The sequence below is a fragment of the Crinia signifera genome, chromosome 7 (genome assembly GCF_055691185.1).
Source record: "Crinia signifera chromosome 7, ASM5569118v1, whole genome shotgun sequence".
NCBI classification, from domain to species: Eukaryota; Metazoa; Chordata; class Amphibia; order Anura; family Myobatrachidae; genus Crinia; species Crinia signifera.
The window spans coordinates 173,448,845-173,476,378 of NC_139223.1; the positions used below are offsets into that span (position 1 = coordinate 173,448,845).

General features: G+C 49.6%; 1 protein-coding gene across 3 annotated transcripts; it reads right to left on the reverse strand.

Moving 5' to 3' along the window:
- Positions 1-686: 686 nt before the first annotated feature.
- FTCDNL1 (formiminotransferase cyclodeaminase N-terminal like) lies at positions 687-26,524 on the reverse strand. Of its 3 annotated transcripts, XM_083152128.1 has the most exons (7): positions 26,397-26,524; positions 26,229-26,292; positions 24,202-24,324; positions 9,617-9,712; positions 7,368-7,520; positions 4,344-4,538; positions 687-1,161 (listed from the first exon to the last, which is right to left on the reverse strand). In XM_083152128.1, the coding sequence occupies exons 3-7, from the start codon at positions 24,314-24,316 to the stop codon at positions 725-727; spliced, it is 996 nt and encodes a 331-aa protein (XP_083008254.1). In that variant the 5' UTR covers positions 24,317-24,324; positions 26,229-26,292; positions 26,397-26,524; the 3' UTR covers positions 687-724. The 3 variants fall into 3 exon arrangements, with proteins under 3 accessions (XP_083008254.1, XP_083008255.1, XP_083008256.1); XM_083152129.1 differs by lacking the exon at positions 9,617-9,712; XM_083152130.1 differs by lacking the exon at positions 7,368-7,520.
- Between the last annotated feature and the right edge of the window lie 1,010 nt (positions 26,525-27,534).

The window sequence follows — 27,534 nt, forward strand, 5'->3', positions numbered from 1 at the left end:
TCTCTACTGTGCCCAGAATCAGAGATATCAGCCTTCCAGCAGCTGGTTACTGCTCCAGCTCCACACACCTGGTATATAGTTTTATATTCTCGTTGGTAGATTGCTCTGCCTCCTGAACTCTAAACCCCTAGTCGCCAATACTCTTTGGTAGGTTGGATTCTCTAGTTTTATTTCCATTAAAATCTAAGAAATCTATTTCTGGGAACTGGAGATATCTGCAATCAAGCAAGCTGTCCTCCCACCAGAAAATTATGAATAATAAGCCCACTCCACTATATACAGTACCCCTCCTCTGCGTATTAAACATCCTCTACCACCCTGGAAGTTATGTATCAGGGCCCCTTCATTCAGCCCAATGCCCCCTTCTCCCACCATCTGTGCAGTAAAGGGGTAATTAGTGGAAATTACTGATCCAGGCCCTACATGCTGAGCGGTTGAAATAATACCCCCACCACCCGCGGGACATCAAAGCTTCCCCCACCCCTACCGTAGGTGCCCCAATACATTGCTATGCCCAGGGGTCTACACTGCTGTTGACGCCCGTGTGTGTGTGTGTATATATATATATATTTTTTTTTTTTTTTTTCTTTCCTAAGTGTCCATCTCCGTGCTTTGCTCCGCCCCTCTGGAAACCCCCTTCTGAAAATCCTGCGTTTGCCCCTGGGTAAATGCTCATTTACATGAAACACGGGCAATATTCTCATTTAATCACATTTTGCTTCCATCACATAGAAATCTCCCGCCTAGTTTTCCAGAACTTGCCTATGCCGCGCGATATGGCGTACTCCGCGGTGGATCGGCATTCTTGGGGCGTGAATCCAACCAGAGCGGTTCCGGCAGTGGTAAGGCCTCGGTGCACTGCCAGCCCCTGGATCTCAGTTTCTAAATGCAAGGGGGAGATGTAAGAGAACTTCTCTTCCCCTATACAGTAGGACACGTATTTGTTTGCTTCGGATGCGGAGAGGGAATCCTGAGTGTCTGTAAAACTCTCAACGTTGCAAGCTATCTCTATGCGCCCATTGTTCGGGAAGGCCATCGCCTGCACTCCTTTCAGACCTCCTGTTCGGCCGCGGATGGCAGCTGCGATGGTTTTTCCGGAGGACAAGTCCTGCGTGTCCAGGGCGACATTGCAGTTCATCACATAAGGGCTTGCGCCAACACCTACAACGATAAGGAAATGACTATCAGAGGATAACAACCTTTGGAACCAAAAACTCAGCACAAACGCTCTAAACTTAAACTCCACATTTACATTTTCAGATAACATCCATTAAGAAAAAATACCCTGTTCCATGTAAATCTGGCATTACACTACAGCTACATCGTCACCGGGGCCCAATAAACATGCTGGTCGTTTAGCTAGATTGTCAAATTAACCTGCATGTTAGGTAGACATAAATCTTCGTTAACGATACGCAGGAGCCTACATCGTTAACGATATTGAGTGTACACACTAGACGATACTGTGAAAGATATCATTCAGAAAGCTCGGAGGGGGACCGGACGGGTGAGTTGAATAGAGTTGCAGCAAAGAAAGCAGGCGCGGGTATGGATCACTGGATAGACATGCATGTTGGTCGACATGCATTAAGGTTGACATGCATTAAGATCGCCATACAGGAAGGTCGACATAGTCATTAGGTTGACACAAGCATTAGGTCGACATGGGGATGGTCGACAGTCATAAGGTCGACATGGGGTTTTTCACATATTTTGTCCCAAATTTCGACACAGTTGACATGGACACTGAAACGTACCACCATGTGCACTTGCCATGCTTCGGGCAGTATTTTATTATCCCACCACGCCCTAGTGGATGGTAGGGTATGAAATACCGCCTGTTGGCACATGTCAGCTCAAAAAAAATGTGAAAAACCCCATACACGACCTAATATCATGACGTAGGGGTCTGGTCCGGAGTGTGACATCATGATGCGATGGACATCATGACATCATCCCACCCGCACAGCTCCTATTCGTACTCCCAGCCAGTTACTAGCTGATGACTGCCTAGTGGCGATGACAAAATCATCTTGCAGCCGCTACTGACTGCCCAGCAGTATAAAAAGTTTGTGTCAGACCCCACCCACTTAAAAAAGTGGGCATGGTCATAAATCATCGGGGGTTTACCGGTAAATTCCCTGGTTCGCCACCAGGCCAGTCTGAGCCTGAACACTAAGGACCTGCATGTAATAAATTTCATCAAGTACCCGGGATGGCAGACAGACCGTGCCTAGGGCAATAGTCAAGAGGTCGACACCAAAAGGGGTCAACATGCAAAAGTTTACATCGGTAAAAAAAAACCAACACGCACAACGTCAACACTAACAAAAGGTCGACACAATCAAAATATTGACATGGCAATGGTCGACACATGAAAAGATCAACACAAGCAAAAAAATAGACAAGGCAAAGGTCGACATGAAAATTTCGACTGAAGTTTTTCGATTTTCCCCATTTTGGGGGATACCAGCCATGCGCGTGTCCGTGGTAGACTATTTCGGTGTCAACCTGAGTCGGTGTGTGTACAGCCCCCAAAAAATGACATTCATGTCGACCTTTTCATGGTCCATGTTGACTGTTCTCTTGTGTCGACCTTCTGACATCGTGTGCGTCGACCTAGATATTGTCTGTATGCTGAGCCACACCCGATTGATCCCCGCTACAGACCAAATCATCGGAAACCCTATCCTAGAAAGTATATTCCACTTATTTCCGATTCCGGTTCTATAAGATTCTCACAGCTTCCCAATCCAGGGCCTATTAGGATGAGGGGTGTGTAAGTGATCCCCCCGGCACGCCAAGAGTTAAGCACTTAAGACAAATAATGATTAGCTCCGAATGCTTTACGTATCCTTGTTTATACCAACACAAGCCTGCTACGGTTGGTTATGCTATTAAAGTCTATGGCGAGGATGTTTGCGGTGCGGATTATTATTGGAGTCATATACACAGAATCAGGGGGAGACAAAACAAAGATGAGGAACACAAGCAGAAACAGAAGGCTGGGCTGCGGCCCGGAGACATACAAATAAGCCGCTCGTATTGTCCCTTCATAACATAATCTCCCACTATCAGAATCAATTGTACGGACGGGGTAAATAATTAAAAGACTGAGCAATGTTTTTATTCATGAAAGACGATGAAATTGGCTCCACATGCGCATCCAGTTTCCGCAGCACCACACAGGAAGGATGCGGGTTTATTTATAGTGGGGTCGTGGGTGAGTTATTTCTGATAGGAACGGGGAGAAATGATTCGGACGCAGCAAGAGACATTAGTTTTAGAGGGTCACTAGGGTCCGAGATGACCGTTCGTTATCGGTAATCATTTCAATGAAAAAACAAATGTCTATCATATATGAGGTCAGATGCACTAAGGTTCAAAAGTGATAAAACGGAGAGTGATAAACAGCCAGCCAATCAGCTCCTACCTGCCATGTCACAGACTGTGTTTGAAAATGGTCAGGCAGGAGCTGATTGGCTGGCGGTTTATCACTCTCCGTTTTATAACTTGAAGCTTAGAGAATCTGGCCCAGAGTGAGAGGCCGGCGGCGGGCAGGAAATTTCAAATGAATAAACTGTAAAGAACGCTCATTGCAAATTAATTAGTCATTTGCAGCAGTGCCGTAACCGGGCGGCAGTACCGTGTACCGACCACGCCCCCTAAATCCGTGTAGTCATGATAACACCCAAACAGAACCCTAAACACGGTAACCTCTATGGGATGTCTCTACGGGAATCTGCAGCCAGGGGTTCCCCAACTCCGGTCTACAAGGCACATTAACGGTAACATTTACGAAGTGTTCTAAAAATGAAAAGCGGTGTAGCCCTTAGCAACCAATCAGATGCTGTCTATTATTTCTTTGCTGCATCCGAGAAAATGAGAGGCAGAATCTGATTGGTTGCTATGGGCAACATCACCTCTGTTTTTAGTTGACACTGGTAAAAAGGTCAACCCTGGAAAGGTCAACACATGAAAAAGTCGACATGACTTTTTCAAAAAATTTGGGGTCAATTAGTTTACCGCGTCCCCCAGCATGGCTCGCCTCACTTGTCATTCTTCAGATCAGCCCACTTGCTCCGCTGCTGCTGTGCTTGGCGCATAAAATACCGTCCCCACGTGGACAATAAAGTAGAAAAAGTCACACAAAAAATGTGAAACGCTCATGTTGACCTTTTCACATATCAACCAATGCCAGGTATGCTGAGTTGTCGATCTATTGACAGTCGACACACTTCCTCAAATCTGAGGCCGACGGATACCTTCCTTCACCCTAGATGTCTCACAATAGCGGACTGTGTCACTGTCTGAGCCTAGAACAGAGCGCACTGCATGCTCACCGGTTATTCCGTATCTTCTAGACGGTTCCCCTCCAACATCCGCTTTCAATGCATCCACGTGGATTCCCGAGTGCTTCTTAAACCATCCCAGTGATCTCCTTTTATCTGCTAAAGTCTTCCTCTCTGCGCCGTCTGCGGAACCGAAAAGAAACGCGCTGGTCCCCGGAACCTGTTTGACCAGCTCCTCGGCAATGCCTACAAACAGGGTAACGGACTGCCAAGTTCACAAATCATTTTATACTGTATTAGAGTACGTTATAACAATCCGATAGGCTATTATCTAATGCAGCGGTGGCCAAACCTGTCCTCAGGATCTACCAACAGTTCATGTGTATCAGGGAACCTGTGGCTCTATAGAGGAGTGAATGCAGCAGGTTTGAATATGTGACAGTTAGTAATGACTACAGCTGTGCACCAGCTAGGTGGTCTGGGACATGTAACAGTAATGACTACAGCTGTGCACCAGCTAGGTGACCTAGGGAATGTGACAGTTAGTAATGACTACAGCTGTGCACCAGCTAGGTGGTCTGGGACATGTAACAGTAATGACTACAGCTGTGCACCAGCTAGGTGACCTGGGGAATGTGACAGTTAGTAATGACTACAGCTGTGCTCCAGCTAAGTGATCTGGGAAATGTGAAAGCTAGTAATGACTACAGCTGTGCACCAGCTAGGTGATGTGGGAAATGTGACAGTTAGTAATGACTGCACCTGTGCACCAGCTAAGTGATCTGGGAAATGTGACAGCTAGTAATGACTACAGCTGTGCACCAGCTAGGTGATCTGGGGAATGTGACAGTTAGTAATGACTACAGCTGTGCTCCAGCTAGGTTACCTGGGGAATGTGACAGTTAGTAATGACTACAGCTGTGCACCAGCTAAGTGATCTGGGAAATGTGACAGTTAGTAATGACTACAGCTGTGCACCAGCTAAGTGATCTGGGAAATGTGACAGTTAGTAATGACTACAGCTGTGCTCAAGCTAGGTGACCTGGGGAATGTGACAGTTAGTCATGACTACAGCTGTGCACCAGCTAAGTGATCTGGGAAATGTGACAGTTAGTAATGACTACAGCTGTGCACCAGCTAAGTGATCTGGGAAATGTGACAGTTAGTTATGACTGCAGCTGCTGTGCACCAGCTAGGTGATCTGGGGAATATGATAGTTAGTAATGACTGCAGCTGCTGTGCACCAGCTAGGTGATCTGGGGAATGTGACAGTTAGTAATGACTACAGCTGTGCACCAGCTAGGTGATCTGGGTAATGTGACAGTTAGTAATGACTGCAGCTGCTGTGCACCAGCTAGGTGATCTGGGTAATGTGACAGTTAGTAATGACTGCTGCTGCTGTGCACCAGCTAGGTGATCTGAGGAATGTGACAGTTAGTAATGACTACAGCTGTGCACCAGCTAGGTGATCTGGAAAACATGGATCGTTGGTAGATCTCGAGGACTGATTTGACCACCCCTGATCTAAATTATGTTAAGGACAAGTACATACATACATACATTTTTTTTTCCTAGACAGAATTACCCCTCCCTTTTGGCACCTGAATGACACACCTCTGATTGAGCAGCTTACCAACCAAAATGTTATACATACATACATACAAGTAATGTATGGGCGTCCAGTCACTTATATCTACATAGTGTATCATGTTTTCCTGTACGCAACATAGTCAAATTATAACATTAATAATTCTGCAACTATGAACTAACAATGTGATTTTTACACCAAATTTCCGAAGCAGCTAACAATCGTCTGATCAGCTCTGTCCTTATCCCACATATTTTTATTAGCCCTTTCAGAGCTGGTAAGTACTTACTACTAGTGCTGATTACTATACCCGACCCTGTCTTATGTCTCAGATAATTCTCAATGAATTTGCTGCGGAGAAACATAAGAGCCAGTATCCAAGCCACGCAGCTACTAGCAACAGAGGGGCAACAGTGACATCTAGTGGTGGCATGTGGCATACACTTATTTGCAGGACTATTTCACTCTATTATTAATAATTATTAAATGAACCACACTGCAGAAAACTGGGGGTTAGAAGATTTGTGTTACATGACGGTAGCGATATTGTTCTATAAATTATTTCACATACATTATGGAATAACCAAAAATAAATGAAATAAAAAAATCTGGACGTGTAGATATTTTGTATGTAGTGTTCAGATTTGCACGCTTACACATTCACTCGCATGAGCCCGCACAGAAGAAAAATCATTCAATAGTTTTTCACTATTGAATGATTTTTTTCAAAAAAATAAGCCGTTCTTTGAAGTCATCCATCCGCCCCGAGCAGGAGGGGTATGCCTGTGTCTGTAGTGGTCCGCCCACCGTTTTTATGGGGGGAGGGGCTGCTGACCCAGGCCCCTGCATCAATAAACCCCCCCTCTGTGTGCCACTTCTCGTGTAGCACATAGTATAATGGTGGGTAACGTGACCAAGATTTCTCTCGCTCTGCCCCCTGCACTGGAACAACCTCCCGCCACCGATCAGGCTTTCTGCTTCCCTTACCTCCTTCAAGCGCTCCCTCAAAACCCACTTCTTCCGACTAGCCTATCCCTCCTCCTCCTAACCTTATTCGCGCCTCCTATCCTGTCTACCCTACCCCTCCATCCGTTCCCATCCATTCCTACCTACTTATCCTATTGTTTTTCGTTCGTCCACCCACCTCTTTTTAGTATGTTAACTCTTGTGAGTAGGGTCCTCCTTCCTCACGTACTCACCCTACCTCTTTACCTCACCAGTGCTCCTGTCCGGTTCTTCCCTTCCTCTACTTCATCTTCAGTCTCCTCGACAATTTCCACACCTACTTCAGAACTGATGCTGATTTTAGTTCTACCAGCTATACCCCTATTTATGCTGTATTTTATCAACACACCCTGTACGTTACCTTGTCATTTGTTTTTTTGTTTGCTATGTACGGCGCTGCGGACACTTTGCGACGCCTTATACATAAACGTACTACTACTACAGCAGCTCCATGTTGGATCACACTGTTTGGGATCACATACCTCTGGCCACCTGACCGCACTGCTCCAGTGTCACTCCTGATAAAGGGTAGATGGGAATGAGGTCGATGGCGCCAAGACACGGGTGTATGCCGTCATGTAGCGAGAGGTCGATACACGCAAAGGCTTCCACACACGCAGACACCACGGACTTCCCTGCACAGATGCCAGTACAACAATTACTCCATCAGAACGACTTGTACAGAATGGTCATAAATAACAATAACGATTCCCAAGAATTAGGGGCAGATGTATCAAGCAGAGTTCGGAGTGGAAACGGGATCAGTGCAGTTGCCCATAGAAACTATCTACAGATCATTTCATAGAATGTAATTGGTAAATGCTACCTTGATTGTCATTGGTTCCTATGGAAGACGTCTCACCAATCTTATTCTCTAATCTTTACATGGCATATGGACACTAGGTCGACCCTATTTAGGTTGACACCTGAAATATGTCAACATGACTAAGATCGACAGGGTTGGAAGGTCAACTGTCAAAAGGTCGCAATTTTTAGCCGACAGGCGGTATTTCATGCCCTACCAACCACTACCGCGTGGTGGGAGTGTGCCAAGGGCAGCGAGCCATGCAAGGGGACTTGGTACACTTTGACGGTGTCCGTGTTGACTGTGTCAACATTCGGGCATGGACAAAAAAAAGTGAAAAACTCATGTCGACATTTCCATTGTCGACCTAATACATGTGTGGACCTTCCAACCCAGTTGACCTTCAATGGTCTACCCCTAAATTTGGTTGACCCAATGACCCATACTCCTTTAAACTGCTCGATACATTTCCCCCTCAGTACTGTAGTAATGCCAGTAAGTGTCAATTCATTTAGCGCACAGCTTCTTAAACTCGGTCCTCAGGACCCTACACACGTCACATTTCCAGGTGACCTGTGGATATTTAAAATGTGACTGTCCGAAAAATTCTACGCTGAACGGGCTGCTTCATTCATGCTAAAATCAATATACGTGGAGGCCTGTAAGGAGAAAGTGCTACTGAGTATTTCGATTATTTGTACTGAATACGTCCTCGCCCAGCCAGGGTAAGGGTTAAATATAAAATGCTAAATAAATAAAAAAAAATATCTATATGTAAATTAATTTATCCGAGTAAAGCGTTAAACATTTTATGGGCTTCTCATTTCCCCAGCAAATGAAGTAATTTAATTAACGGCTTTTTTTTAATTCCCTTTGGATCTGTTTTTCACTTGCTCAGCTAAAATAATGTTCACAAATGATGTTCCAAGATCTTAAAGCAACAGCGAGCGCATTTATTAAATCATGGGATGTCATACGGCGCTTTATGGCCTGCTCGTTATACGCCGTGACTTTGTGCTCAGTGTCGCTCAGTAGACGAGGAGGAACCTTATCCTCAGCCGGCACTGGGCATAGACAAGAATGCTAATCCGCCTCTATTGTAAGAACAAAAACACGGACACATGTACAGTAGGCGCACAACGATCAGTACGCGTTACCTGGCGCCAATATCATTGGTGTCTTACGTCGTCAAAATTAAATCTGATGTCCTGTCGTTACCGGTACAAGGGAAAGAATGTAACTGTCTGCAGGGCCGCCAATAGGGGGGTACTTTGGTACAGCTGTCCCAGGCCCTAGCCTCTGGAAGGGTTCGGGCAGCTCATTTTGCCCCCCCAAATGACTGCCTCCACTGAACAAAGCCGGTCCCGGAGTGCAGGTTCATTCAACCCAGGATGCCATCAGCTAATTAAAATGCTGCACTGGCTTTTGAGCCAATAAGAGCGCGCGTACTGGCAGCCAATGAGAGCGGCTGCCGGTACGCAAGCTCTGATTGGCTCACCAGCCGGTGCTGCATTTTAATTGGCCACCGGCATCCTGAGTTGAAGAACCTTGAACTGGGACCCAGACTGGAAATGAGTCCCGGGCCCCAAAAATTCCTGATGGCGGGCCTGTCTATGTGCATGTGTGGATAACACATCATTAATATATTAATCTTGCTTAACCCCTTGAGTGCCAACAGCTCCGTGAGAGATGTGCAAACTATCCACTATATATGTCAGCATCACTAACATTTGTTATATAAATTCAAATAAAGAATGTTATGTAAAAAAAGATTATATTTCCTATATAAGGTGACATTACAGGTCGTTATGATGAACACAAAGGTTTCCTTGGCAATTTTCACACCTATTTTGACAAATTCACTTGGCACTCAAAGGGTTAAGATGCCTTTGGGGCCGGTACAAATCCAAACACTGTGGCACTCACCTATGTGCTCATCGGTAGAGACAACGGTGATCACGGACCTGTTGTAGCCGGGATTGGAGAACACGTTCAGTACAGATGTATCCGGATACTTTCCACCTGTCATAGGAAAACAAATGACTTTCCTCCTGGTACAGATTTCCAATAATGATACTTAATCTTGTGTGCAATCATTAGCCGGTTAATTATACAGTATCTAAATCTGGAGAGCAGATTTCCAGAGCTGTGGGATGTCAGGGCCTGGGTCTTGTTAAATTATACAAGCATGAGCGAGGAGTTGCAGTAATCATTCAGATGTGAAATAAGGACACCTAGACCCCTTTCTAAACCAATATATCACCTAGGAGCCCAGTGCTGGCACTGCATGCATGCAATGGGGGGGGGGGGGGGGATGATCTGCAAGAGGTAAGGAGAGTACTGTGGTTGTGGTAAAAGAACCCAGCGAGATGACTCAAAGGGGGAACATCAACTGTTTGTACCGGCGGCTGTCAGATCTGGGCCACCCAATGGAGCAATTCAATTGTTGCTCCTCTTGGACGAACAGCTGGTTAGTATTAGGCTGCGGGGAGGGAGTGTTAGGCTGTGGCAGGGAAGGGTTAGGCTGTGGGAGGGGAGGTTAGGGTTAGGCTGTGGGAGGGGAGGGTTATGGTTAGGTTGTGGGAGAGGAGGGTTAGGGTAAGGCTGCAGGAGAAGAGAGCTAGGGTTAGAGTTAGGCTGTGGGAGAAGAGGGTTAGGGTTAGAGTTAGGCTGTGGGAGAAGAGGGTTAGGGTTAGAGTTAGGCTGTGGGAGAAGAGGGTTAGGGTTAGAGTTAGGCTGTGGGAGAAGAGGGTTAGGATGTGGGAGAGGAGGGTTAGGTTGTGGGAGGTGAGGTTAGGGTTAAGCTGTGGGAGAGGAGGACTAGGGTTAGAATTAGGTTGTGGGAGGGGAGGGTTAGGATGTGGGAGGGGAGGGTTAAGTTGTGGGAGGGGGGTTAGGGTTAAGCTGTGGGAGAGGAGGACTAGGGTTAGAGTTAAGTTGTGGGAGGAGAGGGTTAGGATGTGGGAGGGGAGTGTTAGGTTGAGGGAGGTTAGGGATAGGTTGCGGGAGGTTAGGGTTAGGTTGCAGTAGAAGAGGGCTAGGGTTATAGTTAGCCTGTGGGAGGGGAGGGTTAGGTTGCGGGAGGGGAGGTTAGGCTGTGGGAGGGGAGGGTTAGGTTGTGGGAGCGGGGGTTAGGGTTAAGCTGTGGGAGAGGAGGACTATGGTTAGAGTTAAGTTGTGGGAGGGGAGGGTTAGGTTGCGGGAAGTTAGGGTTAGGTTGTGGGAGGGGAGGTTAGGGTTAGGCTGTGGTAGGTTAAGGTTAGGTTGCTGGAAGTTAGGGTTAGGTTGCGGGAGGGGAGGGTTAGGTTTCGGGAGGGGAGGTTGCGGGAGGAGAGGTTAGGGTTAGGCTGTGGGAGAGGAGGACTAGGGTTAGAGTTAGGTTACAGGAGGGGAAGGTTAGGCTGCGGGAGGGGAGGGTTAGGCTGCGGGAGGGGAGGGTTAGGCTGCAGGAGGGGAGGGTTAGGCTGCAGGAGGGGAGGGTTAGGCTGTGGGAGGGGAGGGTTAGGCTGCAGGAGGGGAGGGTTAGGCTGCGGGAGGGGAGGGTTAGGCTGCGGGAGGGGAAGGCTAAACTAATTAACAAAATCCATTAGGACCCTCGGGATACTGAGCACCAGGATTTTGTTCCCAACATACAGATGAAGCCGCTCTCATCACAGCGGCTCCCGGTGATAGAATCGCCATGCGCCGTCCCCCGTCCACCTGCCGGGATCCAACAGAATGGGGCGCGCACGCACGAGATGCTCACATGCCCCATTCTGTCAGAAGCCCTGCAGCCGGCTTCCTGTCTCCCCTGCTCTCCCCCTGGTTGCTGGCACTCCCTGCCTCTGAAGCGGAGACGGGCAAGAAATGCGCGGTCCCTGCTCCCCGCCGCCTTGCTGACAAGGCCGAGCGGCTGACGGTGGCTCCATCTGTACACAAAAACCATCTATTGCGCTCTCATGATCCATCTGCCTGCCCATAGGTATCACACGGACCGTATGTACTCACAGCATGACGGTACTCGGTCTGACAATGTTCCACAGCTGGATGCAGCCACTACGTCAACAATCAGACTGTAGAGAGTGTTATCAATGTCGGCAGTCACAGCGTCGACAGACCAAGTTAGTGTTAGGTTTAAGACTCAAATATGCTAATAAAACCCTATGCAAACACTGTCTGTCCACATTCACAATGTCAACATCGTGTTCACACCGACATGTCACATGTCGACATAACGACCAAGGTGACATTCTAAAGTGAGTCCTAATCTTTTTTTTCTACAAGACGAAGACCAGTCTTACACACGTACCTCAAAGAACCATTCAGAGACGGGGACTGACAGAATATGCAGTTGGCCAATGGCTACCAGCCTATCACGTGTGGGGTCATCATTCCTCTGAACTAGTCTAGCCCCATGAGTACCCAATCTGTATATAAATATGTCTCTCGTGTGAAGCCGCCAGACCTGCCTCCTTCTGGTGATAAGAGTGAGAACTACGGTAATTGCTAAAACACGGAGCCACCCTCTCTAATTCATTTGCCGCCAGCTCCACCGACATCATTGACCGTTTTGGCTAATGTAGCCCCACTTATACAATCTTCCTGTTTCTTCCTGACAATTTTGGGTACGGATGTCTAGAACCATTACTTAGGGGTTCATTCAGACCTGATGGCATGGTGGCAAATTTGACGACAGATAGACTGTGCCTGCGTACGGCCCTTAGGCTGGTTTCACACACTCCGGCTCCTACCGGACGGTGAAATCCCGCACGGCCAGGGAGCCGTGCCGCACACATTAGTTGTGAATGGACACTGTTGTGTCCATTCACACGGGACGGCCACGGCCCGGCCGCACGGCTGCAGCCGGATCCCACCACTGGAAGGGACGGCTGCCGGGCTGTGGCTATCCCCTCCATGATAAACTACTGTGTGCGGCACGGCTCCCTGGCCGTGTGGGTTTTCGCCGTCCGGCAGGAGCCGGAGTGTGTGAAACCAGCCTAATATGCAAGGCTGTCCTGTGTGGATCTCCTGCTACTTTTTCAATTTGCAAGTCGTTTGCAAGGTGATTGACAGGAAGTAGGCGACTAGGGGTGGTAACCGGCCATTTCATGGGAGTGGCCGGGAAAACACTAGGCGTGCCTGAGCGTTTTAGGCTGGGGTGTGTGACGTCAGCCTTATATGCCTTTTTCCGCTGAGTTTTGCGGGGGTCATCTATCTGATCGCTGGCCGCTGTGAATTTGCGGACGTCTGCAGGTCTGAATTACCCCTTAGTTAAATACTCAGGCAACACCAGACTTCGTTCAGTGCCTGATGTGCTCAAGGCACTGGACGCAAAAGAGCAACGCTCAGATTTTCTGACAATTTCTCCAGCTTCATCCAGAAAACAGGAGAACGAATGAGCAGAAGAACGGTAACAATGGGCTGGATTGGCTGTCAGCATGATCCTTTGCAGAAGTAAATGGGTTTATCTGCATAATGGAGTATAATAGCTGTAATTTCACTTGAACCGAAGCCACTAATAAGCCTGAGAAGCGTTCGCTGAAGGCCCAGGATATCCCAGCAGCACACAACTGACAAACTGCTGGGTGCAATCACTTAATCACTGGGCTGATAACCTAATCCTATAAAACTACTAAGGAGCCAGGGAAATACTGATTTGCCAGGCAGCGAAGTGTTAAGTAAAGACTTTAAAGGGGTAATGTATACCATGGCGTATTGTCTAGGAAAAAGAGATGTTTTCCACTGCCAGACACAAACTCCGCTTGGAAAGCAGAACCCCCTGGGCAGTTTGCTGCGGAGCTGCCTGGTTAGTCCAAGCTGAATAAACTGACATTATCATTATTAACATTTACTTATAAAGCATCAGCAATTTCCATGGCGCTATCAGCAGGGGTTAAAGTGAGGGGGAACTGGGTGGAACTGAGTTCCACCACCTCTAATGGTAGGGGGAACTGAGTTCCACCTCCACCATAGCCCTGAACAGTAATTCCAACAGAAAAACCTGTCCCATCGGCTTCTTCTTCTGTCACGGCGTGCATAATGTAAAGTTAAGATGAACAACTGTGGGCATTATGTGTATAAGGGGAATTACTGTGTGACTTAATATGAATCAAGGGCACTACATGCGGTGTAATGTGTATACGATTGTGCTACCATGTATGGTGGGACCATTATCCCTTTATGGGTGGTAAGGCACAATTCCCTAGCACTGTTCTGGGCTCTGCCTAATGGGGGTAGGGGCCGGTGTTAGGGGAGCGGAGTTCCACCAATTCCAGGACCACTTTAAGCCCTGGCTATCAGGGTCTGGTTTGGGATCCCAGCGGTAAGAAATATCGACGCCTGGATCCCGACCGCCACAATCCTGAAGGGGACAAGTGCAGCCCTAATTTATGTTCCCTCTATGGGTGTCGTGGACACCCACAGAGGGAGAATATGCCGGGATTGTGGTGGTCGGGATCCTGGTGTTGGGATATTTCAACAGCCGGGATCTTGACCACATCCCCGCTATCATAGAGATCTGCAGAGGAAAGGGGAAATGCACATGAAATACTGGGGGGTCCTCTGCTGCATGGAAGGGCTGTTGAATTAAGTCTTCTAGCACTAATCACAAAACAAAGAGGGTAATTCAGACCTGCTCGCTGCGAATATTCGGAGCCTAGGGGACAGGTTAACACCTGAATCATCTCACTACACTGCGAGCGAATGTGTACACTTGTGTTCTGCGAATTTCCCTGGGGCCCTCCCAACGCATCTGTGGGCGTGACCACCGTTTTTGTGGGCACTCATATGAAACGCCGGGTGCTCTCCCCGGAACGCCCCCTGCCTGTCAATCAAGCAGCGAGTGCCCTGGCGATTTAAAATTTAGTCGGAGGCGGTCGCTGCGAGGGTCTGCACATGCGTATTAGCGCTTATGCCCATGACCAGACCCCCACTATCGACAGAGGGGCCGAATTTGCTGCTCAACGAGCAGGTCTGAATGGGCCCCAAAGAGCAGAGAGAGGTATGGGCCATAGGGTCAACCCTATTAAGGTTGACAGTCAATAGGTCGTCCACTATTGGTCAACACAAAATGATGACATGGATTAGGTCGATGGGGTCAAAAGGTCAACAGAAGCAATACAGGTAGAGCAGCTCTCAGTGCAGCTGCTCCAGGTGCATCCGCCACCTCGCGCCTGCCGACGGAGTGTGGCGTGGGCACTGGTCCCCCGCAGCCCCCACCAGCTGCCGCGTCCCCGTCAGCTGGAGCTCCTGTCCACCAGCTCAGGACATCTGGCGACCATGCAGACTGGCGGACAGGCGCGCCATCTGTAGGTTGAAATGGAAACGGTCGATATGGGGTTTTCAAGGTTTTTGGTGTGCATGTTGACTTACGACGACATGGGCAATGTATCAGTGAACCGCGTCCCATCGCCATATTCTCCCTCTATGTCCATAGCTCAGGATGAAAAAAGACATGTGACGCTAAAAAACGTAAAAACTCGACGTTCTTATGTTGACCTTTTCCATGTCAACCTACTGTATGCGTTGACCTTTTGACCATGCCGAGGTAAGGTTGGTTGACATTCTCATGTGTTGACACATGGCACGTGGACCTATTGACTGTCAATCTGCCCACCGCGTCCCGCAGAAGACGCTCTGCTCCGAAACAAGTGAAACACGAGAGGAGACGGCTATTCCTAATAAACGTAAGGTGGGGGGGAGGGGGGGGTGCGCAAGACTGCACACTTTGGGGGTTATTTAGTAAGACTGGAGTTCTATTGAAATTGGGATGTTGCCCATAGCAACCAATCAGAATATTCTTCTTATTTATTTAGCACTGAGGCCCTTATTCTGGTTCACTCGCAAAGGCAAAGTCCTTCTCCAATGGGCAAAACTACGTGCACTGCAGGTGGGGCAGATGTAACATGTGCAGAGAGAATTAGATTTGTAAAATCTTGTCATCAAAATAAAACATGATGTGAATAATAGATTAAGAAACACATTCTTCAAGCTTGCACCAGAATTTATACCTTCATTATTCTGACCTGTAATATTTCAGGAGGATGCTGACTAAATATTAACAACAAGACAGTGTGCGTGTGTATATGTGTGTGTGTGTGTGTGTGCGTGTATGTGTGTCTGCGTGTGTGTGACTTTATATCACCCGGATGACACAGAACCTATAGTAACATCTAGGTCTGTTTGTTGTCCCCATCTCAGCAAATAAGCAGTCTGTTCTCAATGACTAGGAATTTGCACCATTAAAAAAAATTGGTAAAATCTAAAAATTAAGAGCCGGAGGCGTTTTGCAGCAAATATTCTTTATGACGTTCCTTTATGTTCTAAATGAGAGGATCTAATTTGTGAGTGATGAGGCAATGATTCTGTCAATCTGGCTTCCATAAAAACTTATGGGCAATACAAAAGTTCAACACCATAGCTCTGAGAAACTGCTGTATGGAGAAGGGAGTCATTATTCCCATCTTACTTTGGAGGGAAAACATTTTTTTTTTCTTTGTAAAATACTTTTCAGCGAACTGACACGTTGCTTATAGCAAAAATATTCAAACGATGATTCACAAGTTTTTGCCTCATTCTCATGGGGATGCGGTCATTTGGTCTACCGCATGATGGTCATTAAGTCGACATGGGAAAAGGTCGACACGGGAAAAGGTCGAAAGGTCATTAGTTCGACAGTCAAAAGGTCGACATGGGGGTTTTCACTGTTTTTTGAGCTGAAATGTGCCGACAGGCGGTATTTCATGCCCTACCATCCACTAAGGCAGTGGTTCCCAACCTTTTTTGTCTCCCGTACCCCTTGATTAGGCTTTTCATTTATGAGTACCCCCTCGTGAAATTTGTAGGGGGCGTGGCCTAAAAAGGGTGTGGCTTAACAGGGGCAAGTCATACTGGCAATGACGAGAAAAAAAAAAAGTGCAACCACTTGACCACAATATAAGCTCAGCCCATTCTGCGGACAGCATATAAAATAACAAGTATGCCCCACAGTGCCAACAATGGCCAACAATGCCCCACAGTGCCAGCAATGCCCCACAGTGCCAGTAACAAGTATGCCCCACAGTGCCAACAATGCCCCACAGTGCCAGTAACAAGTATGCCCCACAGTGCCAACAATGCCCCACAGTGCCAGTAACAAGTATGCCCCACAGTGCCAACAATGCCCCACAGTGCCAGCAACAAGTATGCCCCACAGTGCCAGCAACAAGTATGCCCCACAGTGCCAGCAATGCCCCACAGTGCCAGTAACAAGTATGCCCCACAGTGTCAGCAATGCCCAACAGTGCCAGTAACAAGTATGCCCCACAGTGCCAACAATGCCCCACAGTGCCAGTAACAAGTATGCCCCACAGTGCCAACAATGCCCCACAGTGCCAGCAATGCCCCACAGTGCCAGCAACAAGTATGCCCCACAGTGCCAGCAATGCCCCACAGTGCCAGCAATGCCCCACAGTGCCAGCAACAAGTATGCCCCACAGTGCCAGCAATGCCCCACAGTGCCAGCAACAAGTATGCCCCACAGTGCCAACAATGCCCCACAGTGCCAGCAACAAGTATGCCCCACAGAGCCAACAATGCCCCACAGTGCCAACAATGCCCCACAGTGCCAGTAACAAGTATGCCCCACAGTGCCAGCAATGCCCCACAGTGCCAACAATGCCCCACAGTGCCAGCAATGCCCCACAGTGCCAGTAACAAGTATGCCCCACAGTGCCAACAATGCCCCACAGTGCCAACAATGCCCCACAGTGCCAGTAACAAGTATGCCCCACAGTGCCAACAATGCCCCACAGTGCCAGCAATGCCCCACAGTGCCAGCAACAAGTATGCCCCACAGTGCCAGCAATGCCCCCATAGTATTTCCCAGCAGCAGCACACTCACCATTGACGCTGCTGCTGGGGAGAGGACAGTCCAGTGTCCCCCTAGCTGCCTCCGCTGCTTCTCTCAGGGAAGGAGAGTACAGCACACTGCGTATCTCTCCTTCCCTTCAGTGTGACTGGGCTGCCCGTCAATCAAAGTTCGCGGGCCGGCTCCTGATTGATTGGCGGACGGGCGGCCAGTCACAGGGAAGCACACTGAGGGGTAGGAGAGATGCGCAATGCACTCTCCTCCCCTCCAGCGACCTGTCTGACTGCCGCGGCCGCCATTACAGGCCGGGCCGCAGCGTACCCCCCAGCGCGTGGACGCGTACCCCCAGGGGTATGCGTACCACAGGGGTACGCGTACCACAGGTTGGGAACCGCTGCACTAGGGCGTGGTGGGAGAATAAAATAGTGTGCCGAGCGCAGTGAGGCACTGTGCACTTTAAACTGTGTCCATGTCAACTGTGTTGACATTCAGGTAAAAAAACTGTGAAAAACCCCATGTCGACATTTTGACTGTCAACTTAGACATTGTCGAACAACTGACCTGTCGAACTACTGTCCTTTCGACCTAGAACCATGTCAACATAGAACCATGTCGACCTAATGACTGTGGACCATCACACTGTAGACAAAATGATCCCAACCCTTCTCATGACCTGGGTCATTATAAAAGCGCTGGTCATGTATTAGGGCAGGACCGGGGCGTAGATCTGTGATCTAGGGACGGAACGCCCCGTTTACCAATTCATTCCTAGACGGTATATGGTCATTAGGTCGACAGGCATGGCGTCGACCATTGAAGGTCGTCAGGGTTTAGGTTGACCTATGAAATAGGTCAAAATGACTAAGGTCGACAGGGTTGTAAGGTCGACAGTGGGAAGGTCGACAGTGAAAAGGTCGACGTGAGTTTTTCCATTTTTGTCTGAGCCGACACGTGCCGACGGGCGGTATTTCAAGCACTACCATCCACTATGGCGTGGAGGGAGAGTAGAATAGTGTGGCGAGCACAGTGACGGGGCACCGTGCCCGAAGCATGGCGAGGGCAGCGGCACACTTTCATGGTGTCCATGTCGACCGTGTCGACACACAGGTCAAAAAGACGTGAAAAACTCATGTCAACCTTTTGACTGTCGACCTAATGCTTGTGTCGACCTTCCAACCCTGTCAACTTATTTCATGTGTCGACCTAATATGGGTTGAGCTAATGACCTATACCCACCTTAATGTGTTCTTTAGCAGGGGATGAGATGCGGGTGGCAAACGTTGCCCGATCACTGGGTAAGAGTGGGGGCACCTGGCACAGCACCGTACTTGGTACTTGTTTCCTAACATGGCCACACCGATTTCCATCGGGGTGGTCGTGTCGGAAAAATCGCGTCGGTCGCATTGCATGCGATTTGGTCGCATGCGATGCGACCGACCCGATTTTTTTATTGAATGAAATGTGAATAGGGTCCCTGGGACCCGATTTTACATTGGATTCAATGTAAAATATTCCCTAGACCCCCAATTTTACAGCGTAAACCCCACCCCACGATTGACGTGAACCCGAAGCGTGGCGAGCACAGCGAGCCCGCGAGGGCCGGCGGTGCGCGTCATCCGACCTTTTCATTCCCCTACTATCCATGTCGGTGTGGAGTTGAGAATATAAAGTGTGGCGAGCGCAGCGAGCCACCGAGCCCGAAGCATGGCGAGCGTAGCGAGCCCCGCGTATAACTTCTCAGGTATATTCGTCCGCTCGCCAAACTTTATATTCTCAACTCCACGCCGACGTGGATAGTAGGGGAATGAAAAGGTCGGAGGACGCGCACCGCCGCCGCTCGCCACGCTTCGGGTTCACATCAATAGTGGGGTGACGACGGGGACATAAATAATGTGAAATGGGTCATATTGGCCCATTTCACATTTTTTACTATGTGAGATGTACTTTATCAAGTCCATCTCATCTTGTGCCATTATAATGGCACAAGACCGACGCGATGCTCCCGATTTCAATGTTAAAAATTATTTTAACATTGAAGCCTATGGAGAAATCGGGGGCATCACGTCGGGGCCAATGTTAATGGTCGTGACCGACGCGATGCCCCCGATTTTCCCTTTGCCGGCAAAATGGACCTGATTTCAAAGGAAATCGGGTCCATCGCGGGCATCGTGTACCTTAACTTAAAGGTACACAATGTCCGCGATTGTGGCCGTTCTAGGAAACAAGTACCAATTTTTATTGTATGCTTGCTCTAGGGATGGCCATCGACCAGTTCTAAACCAATGATGGTTGATATCGATGTTGCTTACTTTTTCTATCCATGGTAATCAGATGATTTTGCACCACAGATTGTAGCTATGGGTCAATGTTCTTCTCTGCCCTCCCTTTGCTGTTTATACAGGGTTGTATACTGAGCAGATAGGCTGTCAGCCAGCAGCCCTGGCTCTTAAAGATGGTGTTGTACTGAGAAATCGCAAAAACACAAATGGTAAAACCATAACACATTCCAGATATCGGTGCCCGCAGCTACCGCCATCTGGAAATGCCCATTGTAGCCTACTCACCGCACTGCCAGCCGGGCAGAGGGTTCCCTCGGCACCCTCCCCTACCCAGAAGTTGGAGCTGTGCAGTGCGGTCTGGCACACCACGCAAGAGCAGCTCCCCCCGGAGGCCGGCAGAGCACATGTCCCTGCGTCTGCTCAGTAATACATGCCGCGGGCAGGATCCTTGGGGGAAAGATCCTGCCAAGGTACCATTTAAAATGCAATCTACAATAAATGGGCGCCTTAGGCAGAGGGGACGGTGCAGTGTAAGCCCTAAACCCTGGATCACCAGGAAGCGGCGCCGGTCCCGCGGATACGTTTTTGTCAAGCGCTCAGGAATAACGCTGTCATATCCCGCAGCCGATAGGGCATGTAGACAGTTCTGTAAGGTCTACACAAGCACTTAGAGACGATAGGGCAGCGGTTCTTGTACCCCTGGCGGTGCACTGCAGACTGGTTGGGGGTGCTTAAAAATAATATTGGTAATGGCTTAAGGAGGAGTCTCGCAATGGCGGAAGAAGTCTCCCATTACCATGGAGATGAAGCATGTCTTGTCACTTCTGGTTCCGTCCGCAGCGCCATCAGCGTCTACTCGTGATTTTGCCCGACCAGCAATCCACTGAGAGCTGCCCTCAGACATCAGCGTTCATCTGCCCCGTGCTGACACAGCAATCCACTGGGAGCTGCCCTCAGACATCAGCGTTCATCTGCCCCGTTACCGGGAACCCCGGAGACAGTACACAGCCACCGACCAGACACAGAGGGACCCGATTCCTGACCGCACACTACTCCTCCTCTACCGGAGACAGTACACAGCCAGTGGCCAGACACAGAGGGACCCAATTCCTGACCGCACACTACTCCTCCGGTATCGTACAGTACTCAGCCAGCGGCCAGACACAGAGGGACCCAAATCCTGACCGCACACTACTCCTCCGGTCTCGGACAGTACACAGCCAGCGGGCAGACAGAGAGGGGCCCGATTCCTGACCTCACACTACTCCTCCACTACCGGAGACAGTACACAGCCAGCGGGCAGACACAGAGGGACCCGATTCCTGACCGCACACTACTCCTCCACTACCGGAGACAGTACACAGCCATCGGCCAGACAGAGAGGGACCCGATTCCTGACCGCACACTACTCCTCCGCTATCGGACAGTACACAGCCAGCGGCCAGACACACAGGGACCCGATTCCTGACCGCACACTACTCCTCCACTACCGGAGACAGTACACAGCCATCGGCCAGACAGAGAGGGACCCGATTCCTGACCGCACACTACTCCTCCGCTATCGGACAGTACACAGCCAGCGGCCAGACACACAGGGACCCGATTCCTGACCGCACACTACTCCTCCACTACCGGAGACAGTACACAGCCATCGGCCAGACAGAGAGGGACCCGATTCCTGACCGCACACTACTCTTCCACTACCGGAGAGAGTACACAGCCAGCGGTCAGACACAGAGGGACCCGATTCCTGACCGCACGCTACTCCTCCACTACCGGAGACAGTACACAGCCAACGGCCAGACACAGAGGGACCTAATTCCTGACCGCACACTACTCCTCCGGTATCGGACAGTACACAGCCAGCGGGCAGACAGAGAGGGGCCCGATTCCTGACCTCACACTACTCCTCCACTACCGGAGACAGTACACAGCCAGCGGGCAGACACAGAGGGACCCGATTCCTGACCGCACACTGCTCCTCCGCTACCGGAGACAGTACACAGCCAGCGGCCAGACACAGAGGGACCCGATTCCTGACCGCACACTGCTCCTCCGCTACCAGAGTCAGTACACAGCCAGCGGGCAGACACAGAGGGGCCCGATTCCTGACCGCACACTACTCCTCCGCTACCGGAGACAGTACACAGCCAGCGGCCAGACACAGAGGGACCCGATTCCTGACCGCACACTACTCCTCCGCTACCGGAGACAGTACACAGCCAGCGGCCAGACACAGTGGGGCTGATTCCTGACCCCACACTACTCCTCCACTACCAGAGACAGTACACAGCCAGCGGCCAGACACAGAGGGGCCCGATTCCTGACCGCACACTACTCCTCCGCTACGGAGACAGTACACAGCCAGCGGCCAGACACAGAGGGACACGATTCCTGACCGCACACTACTCCTCCGCTACCAGAGACAGTACACAGCCAGCGGCCAGACACAGAGGGGCCCGATTCCTGACCGCACACTACTCCTCCGCTACGGAGACAGTACACAGCCAGCGGCCAGACACAGAGGGACCCGATTCCTGACCGCACACTACTCCTCCGCTACGGAGACAGTACACAGCCAGCGGCCAGACACAGAGGGGCCCGATTCCTAAACGCACACTACTCCTCCGCTACGGAGACAGTACACAGGCAGCGGCCAGACACAGAGGGACCAGATTCCTGACCGCACGCTACTCCTCCACTACCGGAGACAGTACACAGCCAACGGCCAGACACAGAGGAACCCGATTCCTGACCGCACACTACTCCTCCGCTATCGGACAGTACACAGCCAGCGGGCAGACACAGAGGGACCCGATTCCTGACCTCACACTACTCCTCCACTACCGGAGACAGTACACAGCCAGCGGGCAGACACAGAGGGGCCCGATTCCTGACCACACGCTACTCCTCCACTACCGGAGACAGTACACAGCCAGCAGCCAGACACAGAGGGACCCGATTCCTGACCGCACATTACTCCTCCACTACCGGAGACAGTACACAGCCAGCGGCCAGACACAGAGGAACCCGATTCCTGACCACACGCTACTCCTCCACTACCGGAGACAGTACACAGCCAGCAGCCAGACACAGAGGGACCCGATTCCTGACCGCACATTACTCCTCCACTACCGGAGACAGTACACAGCCAGCGGCCAGACACAGAGGAACCCGATTCCTGACCGCGCACTACTCCTCCGCTACCGGAGACAGTACACAGCCAGCGGGCAGACACAGAGGGACCCGATTCCTGACCGCACACTACTCCTCCGCTACCGGAGACAGTACACAGCCAGCGGCCAGACACAGAGGAACCCGATTCCTGACCGAACACTACTCCTCCGCTACCGGAGACAGTACACAGCCAGCGGCCAGACACAGAGGAACCCGATTCCTGACCGCACACTACTCTTTCGCTACCAGAGACAGTACACAGCCAGCAGCCAGACACAGAGGGACCCGATTCCTGACCGCACACTACTCCTCCACTACCGGAGACAGTACACAGCCAGCGGCCAAACACAGAGGAACCCGATTCCTGACCGCACACTACTCCTCCGCTACCGGAGACAGTACACAACCAGCGGCCAGACACAGAGGAACCCGATTCCTGACCGCACACTACTCTTCCGCTACCAGAGACAGTACACAGCCAGCGGCCAGACACAGAGGGACCCGATTCCTGACCGCACACTACTCCTCCGCTACCAGAGACAGTACACAGCCAGCGGCCAGACACAGAGGAACCAGATTCCTGACTGCACATTACTCCTCCACTACCGGAGACAGTACACAGGCAGCGGCCAGACACAGAGGGACCCGATTCCTGACCGCACACTACTCCTCTGCTACCGGAGACAGTACACAGCCAGCGGCCAGACACAGAGGGACCCGATTCCTGACCGCACACTACTCCTCTGCTACCGGAGACAGTACACAGCCAGCGGCCAGACACAGAGGGACCCGATTCCTGACCGCACACTACTCCTCCGCTACCGGAGACAGTACACAGCCAGCGGCCAGACACAGAGGGGCCCGATTCCTGACCCCACACTACTCCTCCACTACCGGAGACAGTACACAGCCTGCGGCCAGACACAGAGGGGCCCGATTCCTGACCGCACACTGCTCCTCTGCTACTCCTTAATATAAGGACACGCCTACTGCTCACTTCCACTCAATAGTACTGCAGATATTTCACACTGAGAGGAGGGGGGGTACTCATGAATGAAAAGCCAAATCAAGGTGTACGGGAGAGAAAACAGGTTGGGAACCAGTGCTATAGGGTGTAATATTTGGTCATTTCCGTCTATCACTTCCTGTGCAGACACTGGATGTGGGATATACAGTATATACAGAACGTCGGCTGTGCCACAAGTCACAATACCACGGAAGATGCTTACCGTGTCTGTTACACAAAGCAGCGCTCGCAATTCTCTCAACAACGTCTTTATTTCTGGCCTCTGATACATTTAATAGGCAGCACATTAACCGCATCCCGAGCTTGCTGGACGCCATGTGGTGTTCTGTGGAAAAAAGAAAAAACATAAACAACAACAACAACAACAACAACTAACTGATGCGTCCAGTTTCAACCGGGACAAAGCTCAGCTGGGCGGAACATTTGACCCCTTTTGATCCCCTTAAGAGTCGAATTTTGAAAATTCACTGCTTAGTGGGTGGCTGCAAATAACGGTCACAGTTTCCAGGCCACCCAGCTGGTCACAGTTTCCCGGCCACCCAGCAGGTGCACAAACAGTGTTCAAAGACGGTCACGTATTCCAGAGCACAATGGTGATGCACTGTAAATGGCAGGCGGACATTTTCCACATAACTCAAAAACGAAGCAACCAATTTCAAAGCCAATATTTGTCTGCAAGTAGCAAACATTGGAGAGAGATAAAGTACCAACCAATCAGCTTCTACATTTTCATTTTACAGGCTGTGTTTCAAAAATTACAGGAGCTGATTGGCTGGTACTTTGGGCCTATTTCAGGGTTAGAATTGGGGGAGTTATTTTGTTTCTGTGCAGGGTAAATACTGGCTGCTTTCATTTTTACACTGCAATTTAGAACAACCCCCCAGCCAAATCTAACTCTCTGCACATGTTACATCGGGTCTGAATTAGGCCCTTTATCTCTTTGGATGGCTTTGGCAAGCTACGCACTCGCTGGGCTGTTTGTTGTGGGGAGGGAGAACTGGGGGCGGAAACAGAGCTAGACTATGGGAACGCAGACGGGCCGATGCCTGCCGGGGGGGTGTGGCTGACGTCACAGGATGTAAAAGTCAGTTCAGACCGACTTTTATTTCCAAATTAATCATTAATTAATTCGATAGTCGCAACCATCGAATGATTTCTCAACCCCTACGGCCACAGGCAAGGGAGATGTGTTTGTGTAAATCTCCTCGCATTGTACCGAGGAGGGGACATACGTCTATGAGCTCACTAAGCAGTGAACGTCCACTGCATAGCAAGCCTTACTGAATCACCCCCAGTGGGTTCCTTTAGAATGGAGGACATGAGATCTTGTCTGAAGGTGATGAGGAAGACACCAAGGCAGGGGGGGGGGGGGTGTCACGTAAAAGGTGAGCAAAGGATATTAGGCTGAACACACTTCCACCCCAGGAACAGGAAACCCTCTGGTAGGAGGGGAAGCCTCTATAAAGTGTTAAGCTTCTCTGAGCGTATCACCCTATGCCCTGAATCTGTCCCTACAGCGCCTGTGTGCGACTTTTGCCTGTATTGCACATGATAATAGTGCTCACGCCCGTCGCTGGTGTATAACCCTGCGGCCCATAGTGCACTGCTGCATGTGTACATGGCGCCCTCCTTTCCATCTAGTAGAAATAGACTTTTCTACTCTTGATTCCGTTGGGGATGCGCAACGAGACCTAATTTGCATCGGGTGCGGCCGAATACGGTACGATTGTGACTAATAATAACCATATAGTCAAAATCGATAGCCAAAATCGCACCATGTGTACACACCATAAGAGTGTAGTAGAACCACAAGACTCAGCATAACCTGGCAAAATATAGCTAAAATCGTGCACACAGTAATTGCTCTCCAGCTAAAAAGTGAAACAAACCTTGTGACACCACGTTAGCCTCTGGGTAACAATATGTTATACCACCAGACTTTGGACACTTATGCGCACCACTGGCGTGTCCACATTTTTGGGGTGTAGCCTATGCTTGCGGTGCTCCCACGAGGCCACGTCCACATTTTTGCCACTGTGGGGGCATGGCAAGTGCTGTATGAGCTGCTGGCCATGCCCCCAGCCCCCTCTTCCTGCCTGAATAGACACAGTGCGCAGAGCAGCGGCAGGCAGAGGGGGCTGTCACCTGCGCATGCACAATTTCCCCACCATCAGGAACTGTGACGCGTATCGCCAGAAGTGATCCAAGCGGAATTAGGACCAATGTTACCTGTAAGATCGCCACAGCTGGACAGCGGCAGCCACAGTTTGTCAGAGCGGAAATGGAAATGTTTCTAGAAAAGAAAAACAAAATGTCATATTAAAACATTAATGGAGGGCATCACTTTAGCGAGCCAGGGGGTAAGGAATTAGCGTCTCATTCTGCAGAAGGGTTTACCTGGTGCTCACAGAAACTCCCAGCAACTTAGTGCATATCAGCACAGAGCTCCGAGCTCCAGCAACAGCATGGCAAGACAAGTAGCCCAGCCTGTCTATAACCACAGCACCACCTTGTGTCCGAAGAGTGCAACTACAGGAAAAGTGTAATAAAAATATAAAATTATAATAACAACAATTATATTGAAACAACACATTTCAATAGGCGCTTTGCAGAAATCAACAAAATAAAATTATATGTATTTTATATATAAAATGTTACTGTACCTGAATTTATTTGTTCCCATGTATTTTCATAGCTGCAAAAGCCAACTAATGATTTTCAAACATTTTTGTCTTTTAGGAAAGTTGTCATTCCAGCCAGACACAGGTCATAGCACTATACTGGTTACTGAAAACCTCATTTCACCCTTCCTATTGTCGACCTAATGCTTGTGTCAACCTCCCAACCCTGTCAACCTATGTCAGGTGTCGACCTAAGCCCTATCCGCCTTCAGTGGTTGAACCAATGCATGTCGTACTAAATAGAGTCTACCCTGGGACCCATACCCATTTATGGAATGGGATCATTGGATCGACAAGCATTACGTCGACACCTGACATAGGTTGACATGGCTAAGGTCGACATGACTGAAGGTCGACATGGGGTTAGGTCGACAGGGTCGATAGGTTGACATGGGGCATGTCGACAGTCAAAAGGTGGACATTGGGTTTTTCACATGTTTTGTCCCAAATGTTGACACTGTTGACATGGACACTTAAAAAGTGCACCGCTGCGCTCACCATGCTTCGAACTCTGTGCCACTACACTATTTTATTCTCCCACCACGTCCTAGTGGATGGTAGGACATGAAATACCGCCATGTCGGTTCAATTTTTTTTAAATATCCCATGTTGACCTTTTGGCTGTCGACCTTTCCCATGTCGATCTAATGACCCTGTCGACCTAACCCCATGTCGACCTTCAGTCGTGTCACTCCTCCAATGAAAGCCAGTTACAAAGAATGATAAAACTAATGATAAACTTTTTGTCCTATAGTTACTGTATACATGGTAGGTATATTTGTATAGTGGAAATACAAAATGTAATAAACTACAAATTTGCAGCAGGTTTTATTTGTTTATTTTTTACATAAAAA